Source organism: Maniola hyperantus, chromosome 9, assembly GCF_902806685.2.
Source record: "Maniola hyperantus chromosome 9, iAphHyp1.2, whole genome shotgun sequence".
Taxonomy (NCBI): Eukaryota; Metazoa; Arthropoda; class Insecta; order Lepidoptera; family Nymphalidae; genus Maniola; species Maniola hyperantus.
Genome location: NC_048544.1, coordinates 3,616,292 through 3,628,898, shown reverse-complemented (window position 1 = coordinate 3,628,898; position 12,607 = coordinate 3,616,292). Strand labels below are relative to the sequence as shown.

The 12,607-nt window shown below is 36.8% G+C and overlaps 1 protein-coding gene across 2 annotated transcripts; it reads left to right on the top strand.

Annotated features, from left to right (window-relative positions):
• Nucleotides 1-44: 44 nt before the first annotated feature.
• Nucleotides 45-8,556, top strand: LOC117985423 (CUE domain-containing protein 2). Of its 2 annotated transcripts, none has more exons than XM_069500548.1 (8): nt 45-173; nt 317-487; nt 1,422-1,553; nt 2,061-2,148; nt 3,167-3,296; nt 3,519-3,682; nt 4,010-4,139; nt 4,571-8,556. In XM_069500548.1, exons 2-8 carry the CDS (start codon nt 322-324, stop codon nt 4,631-4,633), a joined length of 873 nt encoding a protein of 290 aa, XP_069356649.1. In that variant the 5' UTR covers nt 45-173; nt 317-321; the 3' UTR covers nt 4,634-8,556. The 2 variants fall into 2 exon arrangements, with proteins under 2 accessions (XP_069356649.1, XP_034828026.1); XM_034972135.2 differs by having other exon boundaries at nt 64-187.
• The last annotated feature ends 4,051 nt before the right edge of the window (nt 8,557-12,607 follow it).

Sequence of the window (12,607 nt, the reverse complement as noted above, 5' to 3'; positions counted from 1 at the left end):
TTGACAAGAGCAGATAAGTTGCCATATTACAAAACAAAATAACAATAAGTTGTTTATAAAAAAACTATCATTTGTATTGATTTTCCGTCGCTTTTCTCGCTATTGAGTTTTTCTACTGAAAATCAATTAATTTATTAATAAACCTACGTTCCAATATTCGTTATAAGTTAAAGGTATTAAAAACTTAGTAAATCTTGCTTTCAAAGTGCTTTAAGTGTACATTTTGCTTTGTTTATCGACCCGTAACGGAGAGAAAAAAATTGAGAATTTTGAGAAGTATTTTCTAGGTTTTACTAAGAAAGTTGGTGATTTTTAGGTAAAATGAGTGCCATAGCGCAGCAAGAGTGCCATGTTAAGGAGAGTTTATTTCAGTTTATTAAGAAAAACATCCCTTCTGCAGACGTGAGCGCTATAGACGACATTGTACTCGCGTATGTAATTTCCATCCTAGAGGAGGCTTCCCAGGACCCTTGCTTCGATGTAGAAGGTAAGATTTAGAATCAGATTCAAGACATATCTAGATTTTATCGTATTCCCTCAATATTCATGGTAGAATGTCAGAAATCAGTATCTGTAGTAAAATACCTATACATCGTTTTTGCTTTTGGATTAATTTTCCAAGTAGGTCCCGAGCTGAGTTGGTAGGATATTTATCTACCAAATCAGGTATCAATGTAGCTCAGACTGTCACTTATACTTAATCAAAATATGGAATGGAGCAGCTCATTAATATTTAAAGTAGATTATTAGTTTTATTTTTTCTATTAAAATAAGCTTTGCTTTAAGATTTTAGTATTGAATTCAGGTAACTTATAACATTTACAGGGTATGTAAAAATCCATATAGTTAGATTACTACACTATGCAGTAAATTGCCATGAAATAAGAGTTATATTTGTAGACTAACAGGGCTCCTTTTAGTATAGACTCTATGTATCATCTACCAATTTCTCTGCGTTTGCTGTCCCAAATGACCCTACTTTCATATATCTAAGTTGACTTTCTATTATTTTCCAATTAGAATATTTTGTAATGGTAAGTAATTAAGTATGTAGTTAGATGTAGTTATGATTATAGTAGACTAGCTGATGACTGCATCTTGGTTTGTGTGGGTTTAGGTTCTTAAAAATCCCGTATTTTCCAGGATAAAAAGTAGCCTATGTCACTCTCCAGGTCTTTGACTATACCCATGCAAAAAATGACTTCAATCTGATGCTCCGTTGCGACGTGATTGAAGGACAAACCAACAAACAAACACACTTTCACATTTATAATATGGGTAGTGATTAGAAATAGCTTTGTGTCTTTACAATAGACATGAATAAGCTGTCCTTGATATCTGGCATTGGACCTTTTGTCCACAACAGGATACTCTTCAGAGGGCCAGAAAATATTCAATCTCACTTCGACGAATTGTTGCAGGTTTCATAGAAATGATGGCAGCTTACATCCCCAAGTTTGCGAGCATCGACCCTGGGCTGGTTTGCTCCTGGGTACTGGAACTAGAAGCAGAGCTGTCACGGAGAGATGTGTCTGATACTATGTCTAATCATGGTAAGTCAATCACTCAGGTTTGTCAGGGCACACTTGCAGTGGGAACTAGGGCAAGTTGTTTTTTCCTTATTTGACGGTAAGTTAGCACTTGACAATTTCGCCTAGTGGTAAGTAATAATACAGGCTAACATCCTCAGTTACCACCTCTATTTATTGTGATTACGATGATAGTCTAATGGTTAAGACGCCAGCCTTCTAGTCGGGAGCCCAGAACTAACACTAACTTTTAATCTATTTACTAAAACAACTAACAAATAACTAACCATATGAAGTTTGTTAAATGGAAGATGGAAATAAAAAGTTATTATTATTAATAGTGAAGGAAAAAAAATTTAACATATGTAATAGTGAAAGAGAAAAACATATGTAATAGTGGAAAAAAAACATATTTAATAGTGAAAGAGATAAACATATGTAATAGTGAAAGAAAAAAACATTTTTAATAGTGAGAGAAAATCATGAGGAAAACGATATGCTCTTGAAATGAATATTATTGTATTGTTTCAGACGACTCTGCAGGTAGTGACAAGATCAGCCTCACTCTGCAGAGCCTCAGTGAGATGTTGCCAATCCAATCCGTTACCAAGAACAACCGGTGAGACATTCAAATCATTTAGGCCCAGAACACACAACGCAACGCAAATGCAATATACAGTACGCAGCCGAAAGTAATTTGTAACGTAGCAAGGAGGTTGTGCCTGCAACACCCTTACTATGTACATAAGAATTAGGGATTCCTGCCTAACTTCATAGCTAATCGGGGTTTCTTAAAAGAAACATGAATTGTGCGAAAAGTATAAAAACAGTTTATTAACCTAGAACCTTAATCCTACTATAGAAGTTATTTACATTACTGAGTGGGCCTTCCTGACAAACGGGAAATGATATTACAAGGACAACTGAATCGGACTATAGTAGTACATCATTCTAATTCCGCCACCCAGATTGGACTACAGTTGTTAATCTAGCTCGGATAACCGGCAGGGATCGAACCTGCATCCTTCTGGCTATCGCTATCGCGGCTGTGGAGTGCTTTTATTCAAGTTAAGACCATGGCCCCTTCACTGCCGAAGCCGAAATTTTCAATATGTATTTTTAACGATCTAAGCGACTGATAGTGACATCTAGTAGCGACATGTTATCAGATCTACTTTCCATGTTACTATTGAAGTCTATAATGGGGCGATTCCTTAAGCAATTGTTGCTCGACAACACGTATGGATCGATCTGGACTCTGAAGCTGGATCTGGATCTGGAGTGGAGCAATCTGGAACAGTTATTTCGCATAACATTGCTGAAATTTTTAGGTATTGCTGTGTATTACAGTAAATTGCTTCAATAGTCGTAACGTCATAATTGAGTAAAGTTTCTGGAATTGCGGAATTTCAATTGCCTGTAAAGGTGTACCTTAAAGAAGACTTTTGTCTGTTTCTATTTAAAGAGGAGTATTTAGGCTTCGTCTTGAGCTCCGTGCGTCAACTCATAGGCCACGCATATGTACATATTATGATGTCGTGACAAATCCAATATGGCGGCTATGACAAAATAAAACGTCAAGATAAATATGAAACATAAAATATAAGTTAAATAGATGGATTTCTGTCCGTTTCTAGCTCGCACTCCAACTCGGAGAACTCGGAAAGCTCGGAGTCTACGGAGCGTCGTTCCCTGCTGGATGGGGAAGAATATGCTGAGCAGTGTCGCGCTCTGCACGAGATGTTCCCGAACACTTGCGCCATGGAGGTGCGTCGTTTATTATGCGGTGTCTGACAGGGAAACTGTCAATAGTTTTTAGCTTGCACTCCGACTCGGCGAACTTAGATAGAAAACTTCTTTGGCACACTATCCGAAAGAATCTTGTAGCATACCGATAGACAGACAACTTTGCGCCGATGTTCCAAACTTTGAGGGTCCACCTAATCCAACGCATCAAGTCTAAAAAAGTTTAACTTGTAATGTTTCCAGATAAAGCACTGCGTGTCCATCGCTTGCGGCGACGCGGAGCGCGCGGCCGCCACATTGCTGCATCGACGCGAGCACGGACAAGCGCTTTCCGCGGCTGCCTTACACGCCGCCGCCAAGCAGCCCTCTTGTGACGACCAGGAGCTGAAGAGCCGTATTATTGCACGGTAAGTTACACGGCACATAAATAGATATAAAGGTAAAAAAATATAAGATATACGTGCACTAGTTGGCGCTATTAAAACGAAAAATTTATCTACAAAGAGGGGCATGGCTTCCAGTTTCACCTAAGTTCTTACTGACAAACTAGATGGCGCTGCACAAAGTTCAATCACGCTAACTAAATTTGTAGTGTTGTGTCACTAAATAAATAATTAATTTAAAATAAATAAAATAAGGTTGTGAAGTTCCACGTTTACCAACATATATCTGAAAGGAGGAGACAGACAGGTGTTGTTGCATCAGTGTTGTAAACTGACTGACTGAATTTCCAGATACTCGTACGTGGACAAGAATTCGGATACGAAGGAGCACAAGCCGCTGGCGCCCAAGATCGAGCCCAAGAAGCTGGTGCGCTACCGGGACAACAAGATCGTCTCGCTCAAGGGGGAGCGTTATACTGAGGTGAGACTTAAATAATCATCATCATAATCCAGATCACTACAGAAGACGGGTCTCCTCTCAAAATAAGAAGGGTTTTGACCATAGTCTATCATGAATATAAAAGAGTCTACCACGCTGGCCAAGTGCGCATTGGCAAACTTCACACACCTTTAAAACATTTTTGGGAACTCTCAGACATGCAGGTTACCTCACAATGTTGTATTAGGTTACGATATAATTTTGCAAAAATAATGTATATTTTTAAACACCAAAGATATTAGAAAATGATGCTTGTTGTTGGGCATAGATAATGAAAAAATATATAGATATCTGACATAGTTTTAGAATATAACAATAAAAAATGGAATTAATTATTATCGGCGTAATAAGTTTGTCTGACTAAACGCGCATGGAGTGTATGTCTAAGTACAATGTTCAAATTCCTTCCTTAGGTGCCGAAGTCCGGAATCGACGAGGAACATTTAAAAAAGCCGAAGAAACAGCATTGCCCTTAACCATTAAAACCACGTCAGTACGGTGGAAAAGCGGACCCGCGTCCCGCACATATTTCCCTTCTAACTTTACTCGTCCCCTCCCTTGCGCGCCCTCCTGCGCGCGGTAACCCGGCACACGCGCGCAAATACCCGCATGCGCGTCAATACCTAGACGTTAAATGTGTAGATGTTAGACTTACGTGCGAAAACTCGAGTAGGATACTTAAAAATGTCACTTATATGCGAATTTATTCAGCAACACCAATAAATCTGACGTATGTGCATGAATACCTAGCCAGTAAACGAGCAAAAGAAATGTTTGTACACACACCGAAAGTGAAGTATTCGCCAGAATATTTAAATAGAATACAGGTTTTAGTGACATGCATGTGCGAATATTTGTGTATGACACGTGCAACACTGTCAAATTCGCATAAATACTTAGTTAATTACTACGCCAAAGTGTTAACTTGGCGTGATTATATTAGTAAGATTTACGTAATTTTCGCGTATACGCGTCAATACTTAAAAGTAGAGATAGGAACAAATTCGCGCGAATACCCAACTCGCGTTCTAAACAATTTGAATAGTAGGGATGGCAAAATGGTTCGGCCATTGACGTGGGTCATACGAGGCATGGTGGTCTCAGGTAGTAAAGCGCAAATTTCGCGCGTGTGTTGCGGTTTTCGCGTCTTAACTGAAGGCGGGCGCGCATCGATTCGTGTTAGTGTTAGTGTAGTTACCGCGCGTGATTCGCACTTTTTTTACGCGGCGATTTTTTTAACCGCTTTTTCCAGTACTGATTTTTTGAATGAGTTTACAGACTCTCCTCGACATAGGTGTGTTCATAGTCAGTTATTTTATTTGATTCGCGTATTTATCGTTAAGTTTAGACTCTCTTTAAGGCAGCTCAGTATTATTGACACTAGCGACACTATGGCATCACATTGGTGTAACAATATAGGGATGAAAAAATGTGTTCAATTTGATAGGGAATTTCTAGGAACAAATTTTTCGAGCGTGGGCGATGCCATAGATGGTGGTCGAATGTGTACAAGCGACTTAGATAGCGGAGCGCTAAAATGTCCCCCGATTTGTGATCGCGAAGTCGTGAGCGATTTTAGCGCACTATTAAATCTATTCCGTATAGTTTTAAGTGTAACCTTTACACCTGTGATTTTTAACTGTTATAATTTTATTGGAAATGTGATTTGTATGATAGTTTGGTCGTTTTTATACTCGTCTGTGATTTTAATGCCATTGACTATTAATATAGTTTACCCTATAAGCGGTTATAATTTAAATTTAGGTTTTTTATCACTATTATTATTAATAGAATTTATTATTGTAATCTGTTACCAGTGTGCGTGTGCGCACTAAACTGTGATGGTTTTTTTGTAATAGTTTATGGATATTTGTTAGTGATTTGAGGAAAAAGTATTTTTCAGAACTTAGTCTTTTTTAGTGAGGATTTTTTAATGGAAAGACTAATTTTTTTTATAAAATTACTTTAATTGCGACTTTTTCGCGCAGTTTGATCCATGATATCGCGAATCTTCCACACATTCTCGCTAACCCGAATAGTTGGCGCTAATATAATATAGGTTTTTTATGTAAAAATCCCACACTCATTGTTTTTCGGTATATATCTTATGGATACACCACAGGGAAACCTGTCACAGAGTGTCAAGTCTGCCGGTCGAATGATTTGCCAAACTTATTTAAAAATTCGCCAAACACAAAACATTCGCCGTATATCGAATAGTGTGCCCAGTTGATTTGCCGAATGTTGAATTATCGTAAAAGCCCGAACTCGTATCTTTTGACGAATCCTGATAGTGTAGCCGCACCAATAATCTGTTCGTATGGTTTTGCTTTCGACAAAGATTAGTGTATTTTTCTGAAAAAAATCACTAACATTTATCACAAACTGAACTTTTTGAATAGACTGATCTATTTAGACGATCTCATTGAATGAGGGTTAATCATTGACGTAAAATAAACAAAATATTCTGCATTTCTTATTATAAATTTATAATACGTCTTTGTCGTCTCCAAGATTTTTATCTATGTTTCGTCGAAGTTTCATCCAAATCTGTTTAATCGTTTAGGAAGACCTTGAGTAAAAAATTTACGTCTTGGCGGGAGCACTACCGTGCCCCCTGAAGATAATACTGTGAGATCGTGAATTTTTGTTTTTATTTTACGTCAATGGAAATAGATAGTATTATTTTTTCTATTTAATCTTTATTCTCTCCTCGGCACAGCTGAGTTTTATTACTCTGTTTAATTTATAATCTGTCTAATGCCTCTGCTGTTAGAAAAAAATAAAGATATACAGATAACTGACAAGTTAAAAAAATTTGTTATGCAGGTGTTTTAAAAAAAATCGCGTCAGATTTTGTTCAGAAAGCCATTTTGATTTTTATACGTTATTTTCATACCATCGTAGCTTTTCTCATTCCTGAGAGTCGTGGGCCCCTCCGATTAATCTCTTAATGGTAGAGGTTTTCTTAGAATAATAATCCGGTGGCTTCCCAGATCTTTCTGCATTAGACTACTACTAAACTTTAAGCACATTACTAAAGCGCTGTTTGCTCTAGTGTTTGTGTAAGGGCATATAGCATGCTGAGCTCAGACTTTTTTGGAGGTACCACACATGATACTATTTTTTCCGGGGCTTCTTCTGCTTGAGGCATTAGCTTATATACCCAAGTTAGGGAAGCGCCAGAACAACCTACCTTTAGGTAAACTGGTTATATGTGGCACAATTCCTAAAACTCGTCTTCCTTATGCCTACTAAAAGTACCTACCGAATTTCGACTTTTCTAGTTTTAACTATTGTTATCAGATGTTGGTGATAATAATCGGGACCGACGGTTTAAAGTGCCCTCCACTGCACGGAGAAAATGAAAAGGGCAAACTAGGAAATGCAAAGTCGGTCACTCATCGAGTCACCGACTTAAGTCAACATTGCTTAACCAGTGCAATCTACTTGATATGCGCTGTCGAATTATGCCATGCGTCCTAACTCCTACGTCATTATTTGTTGCTAAGCTTTTGCTAAGTATCTTTAAATAATAAGCATTAAATAAAAAACTTGTCTATAAAAATGAAAATAGCAGCAGGGGATTTTATCATTTGACTTACAATTGTATAATTTTGACATTTATTTTAAAAAAAGCGAAGCCAAAATTGGTGCTTTAAAATTAAAAATTAAATGCCAAAATGCATTAGGTAATTTATAAAAAAATTGAATCTCTATATGTCTTGCCGGGTTTTAATGACTAGAAGTATAAAATAATTATATTGTTTTGAGTTAAATGGGACCTTGTCCGTTGAGCCAATTTTATAGGAGTCAGACTCAAAAAAAGATTACCAAAAAATTAAACACTTATCCTAGTTTTATCCGCCTTTAAATCTCTTTTTAATATTTTGAATCTTCGTTTATTTCATTTGATCTGATTTTTGTGCCTATTTATTCCAGGTTGTTAAAATGTTTAAAAATATTGACCTTTAAATAAAGGGATGGCAACACTGGTATATATTTTAAGGCATTTTAAATAATTAATTAATATAATCTTATTTTATTATCTTGACAGGCTTATTAGCATTTATCTTTAAGTATAAGTACCGAAGGTATTTTTTATATTGACAGTTTCTACAATTTCGTACCATGCTGAAGAAAATTTGATACCAGTGTTGTCAGAATTGGCGTCAAAATCACAGATGAAATTAAAAAGGAGCTGAACGCTTCAGTGTCGCCGCATTTATTTTCTACTTATTTTTTGATTAATTATTATTGTAATGATTTTGTATTATTAATAAATTAATTATTATTAATGTTAATTGTAAGTGTAGTTATGCGAGGATCGCGCACTTGATGTCATATCCAATTCGATGTGAACAATACAATGTATCAATATATCGTTGAATAACCCTAACTTTTGTTTTACTTATAGGTTTTTGCCTTATCTCTTTCGCATTTACCATTTTTAACCGACTTCCAAAAAGGAGGTGGTTCTCAATTCGGCCCGTTTTTTTTACATATCACCCTTCCGTATTCGGTTTTGACCAAAAAACGATGTTACAAATTATTATAAAAAATATGGTATTTTTATATAGACTGGCACTTAACTGCAATCATACTTACAGGTAAAAAATGACCATATACAGTGGCGCCCCCAGAGCAAGTTTTTTATATTCCTGGTCAGGCTTTAAGTGATGATACAGCCTAACATGGAGCTCGCTTGCTTACAGCCAAAATTAATGATTCCTATCTGTAATCTATCGACAAGTTACTTAGCAACCATAGATCTTCTGTGTTAGCAATGTAATTTGTCAAAATGAGGAAGTTTCATGGCGAACGTTTCATAAAATTTTCATAGACGGCGCTGTTTACTGCACCCACTAAAAACGAAAAATAATTTCCGAGCGAAGGTATACGCTGTAATAATTTGTACGTAAAACATCCTACAAAACAACAACGTCAAAAAAACATACAGGCAGCTCTTTCAGCTCTGTCCTCTGAGGTTGTTAACTCAAGACTGGTTGAAAACTACAGAGACACCCTGGCCCAATACCAGGTAGTTATACGCTAGGTACCAGAGCATACTGAAATAATTGGCAACGAAAATGCTGACATTCTGGCTAAATCATATAGATATAGGTATTATTTTTCGTTTTAGTGGGTGCAGTACACAGCGCCATCTATGAAAATTTTATGGAACGTTCGCCCTGAAACTTCCTCATTGCAATTGTCTTTTTGTCAAATAACACGTTGCTAAGTAGCTTATCGATAGATTACAGATACGTAATACTAATCTAAATATGAATTTCAATCTTTATTTGAATTTAAGTGGAGGGATGCCGAAAGGGCCATTCCATTCCATATACCTAATAGCGGTGCGAACTGCGAATCAAAAACGAGGAAGCAAATTTGTTAGATGTAAAATTTGAAGCCTATTATTAATGTTACCCGTACTCATTACATAGCACTGTGTCTATGGCTCAATGCCTTCTATTCTTTCAAGAGTGATCTCTGGACGCTTACGTTGGCATATACAAGTTGTTAAGTTGTAATAATTATTTAAATTAATTAAAAGTTATTAGTGCACAATTCTATTTTATTTACACATAAAATCATTAGGTTAAGGGCCCGGAAAGCCCTGGATAGTAGAATCAAAGTGAACATTGTCGGGAACATAACCTCGCGTCAACGTGTGCCACGCCCCCACAACTTTTATTATAAGTTTTCACAAAAATGTCTTCGGCTAATCCACTCACATTGGTTGATACAATTGATAACGTACACATTCAAGAAGCGAAGACAGCCAAAGAGGTCTGGGATAAATTATCACGTGCCATTGACGACTCCGGGCTGACACGCCGAGTAGGTCTGCTGCGTGACTTGTGCACTACGACACTTGACCGATGCCAAAACGTAAAGGAATACGTAAGCAAGATCATCACGACAGCTCATAAGCTAAGAAATATAGGCTTAAAAGTGGATAATGAGTGGTTGGGAACATCGCTACTCTCCGGTCTGCCTGAATACTATAAGCCTATGATGATAGCAAATGAGAGCTCAGGTATGCAAATATCGGCAGACTCCGTAAAGTCTAAACATTTGTAAGATGTCAGAGGTGCTTAGAGGTTAGCAATGACAAAATTTTAGTCTTAGATGTCTTTTATGTGCCGAAATTTCGTACAAATTTACTATCAGTAAGTCAAATCACAATGGTGGCCAAGTAACATTTTATAATTTGCTATTTTATTATTTCCGAGTGTTATTTTGAATAACTAAAATAAGAGAGTGGCAACGGCCAGCTTAATCAACAACATGCACCGGCTGAATACCCCTAAGGGCTATGCATGCATGTCTGACGTTGACAAGCAAGATACTTACCTGTGGCACCATTTAATGACTCATGTGGCCAAGTAACATTTTGTAATTTGCTATTTTATTATTTCTGTGTGTTATTTTGAATAACTAAAATAAGAAAGTGGCAACTGCCAGCTTAATCAACAACATGCACCGGCTGAATACCCCTAAGGGCTATGCATGCATGTCTGACGTTGACAAGCAAGATACTTACCTGTGGCACCAACGGATGGGTCATTTGAACTTAAATAGTCTGAAAAAATGAAAGAAAAATCTTACCTGTTATGAGTTCAAGAGAAATATGCTTAGAGGTTAGCAATGACAAAGGCGAAGGAAACAAAATTTTATTTAAAGATGTCTTGTATGTGCCGGAACCTGCTACAAATTTACTATCAGTAAGTCAAATAATTATGGTGGCCAAGTAATATTTAATAATAAGGACTGTGTTATTTTGTATAGCCAAAATAAGAGAGTGGCAACTGCCAGCTTAATCAACAACATGCACCGGCTGAATACCCCTAAGGGCTATGCATGCATGTCTGAAGTTGACGAGCAAGATTGAAGACCTGTGGCACCATTTAATGAGTCATTTGAACTTAAATAGTCTGGAAAAGATGAAAGAAAATACAGTAGGTGTTTGCTTATCAGAAAAGAAAGTTAGTTTTGCATGTGCAACATGCAAGGAAGGAAAGCAAACATGACTATCATACACTCAGATGTCTGTGGTCCTATGGAAACCAAATCACTGAGTGGTAGTAGATATTTCTTAACATTTTTGGATGTAATCTAAGAAGATTTTTGTCAATTTATATGAAATAAAACACAAGTTGTAGAAAAAGTCAAGGAATTCAGAAATCAAGTAGAAAACCAGTTAAATCATCGCATCAAAATACTGAAAACGTTTGGATGTGAAGCTATGGTTCACTTACCTAAAGAAAAACGAAAGAAAATACAGTAGGTGTTTGCTTATCAGAAAAGAAAGTTAGTTTTGCATGTGCAACATGCAAGGAAGGAAAGCAAACATGACTATCATACACTCAGATGTCTGTGGTCCTATGGAAACCAAATCACTGGGTGGTAGTAGATATTTCTTAACATTTTTGGATGAAATCTAAGAAGATTTTTGTCTATTTCATACAAAATAAAACACAAGTTGTAGAAAAAGTAAAGGAATTCAGAAATCAAGTAGAAAACCATATGTAAGTCACATGAAAATGTTTGATATTGAAGCCATGGTTCACTTACCTAAAGAAAAACGAAAGAAATGGGATTCTAAAGCTCAGAAGATGATTTTCATTGGATATTGTGATAAAACCAAAGGTTACAGGTTTATTGTACCCAACTCCAAGACCATGATTAAAAGTAGAGATGCTACTTTCCTAGAATCAACTGTCAAAAGAAATTATGTGCCCGTGGAGTTGAATACAACAGAAACTTACCAGAAGAGTGATTCCTGTGATAGTGAAGAGGATCCCTCGGACAGCTCGCAAGACACAGTTACTGAAAATAAATCGGAAAGCGAGTACTTACCTGATGAAAGTAGTGAGTCTAGTATTGAGTCTCCGCTGGTTTCACACATTACATTGAGACCTACAAATAAAATAAGTACCAGGAAACCAGAGAATACTTACCTGTGCTACAGTGAAGATGTTTTATTCTGTACAGCTCCTGAAACATATAGTGATGCATTGAGTTCAAGCGATACAGATAAATGGAGAAAATCTATCAGTGAAGAACTTGAGGCTCATGAGAAGAACGAAACCTGGACATTGGTAGAAAAACCATCAGACACCAAGGTAATTGGATGTAAATGGGTCTTCCGAATCAAAGACGAGCCAACGGGTCCACGCTTCAAGTCACAACTTTGTGCCAAAGGTTATGCACAAACTGAAGGTATAGATTACAAGGAAACTTTTACTCCGACAGTCAGGTATGACTCAATCCGTTTATTATTGTCTTTAGCTGTTGAATATAATCTAGAAATTATTCAATTGGATGTTAAAACTGCTTTTCTCTATGGAGAATTAGAAGAGAATATATTTATGTCTCCACCAGAAGGTCTAACCTGCAAAAGTAACATGTGGGCTTGTCAATAGCAAAGCCGACCAATG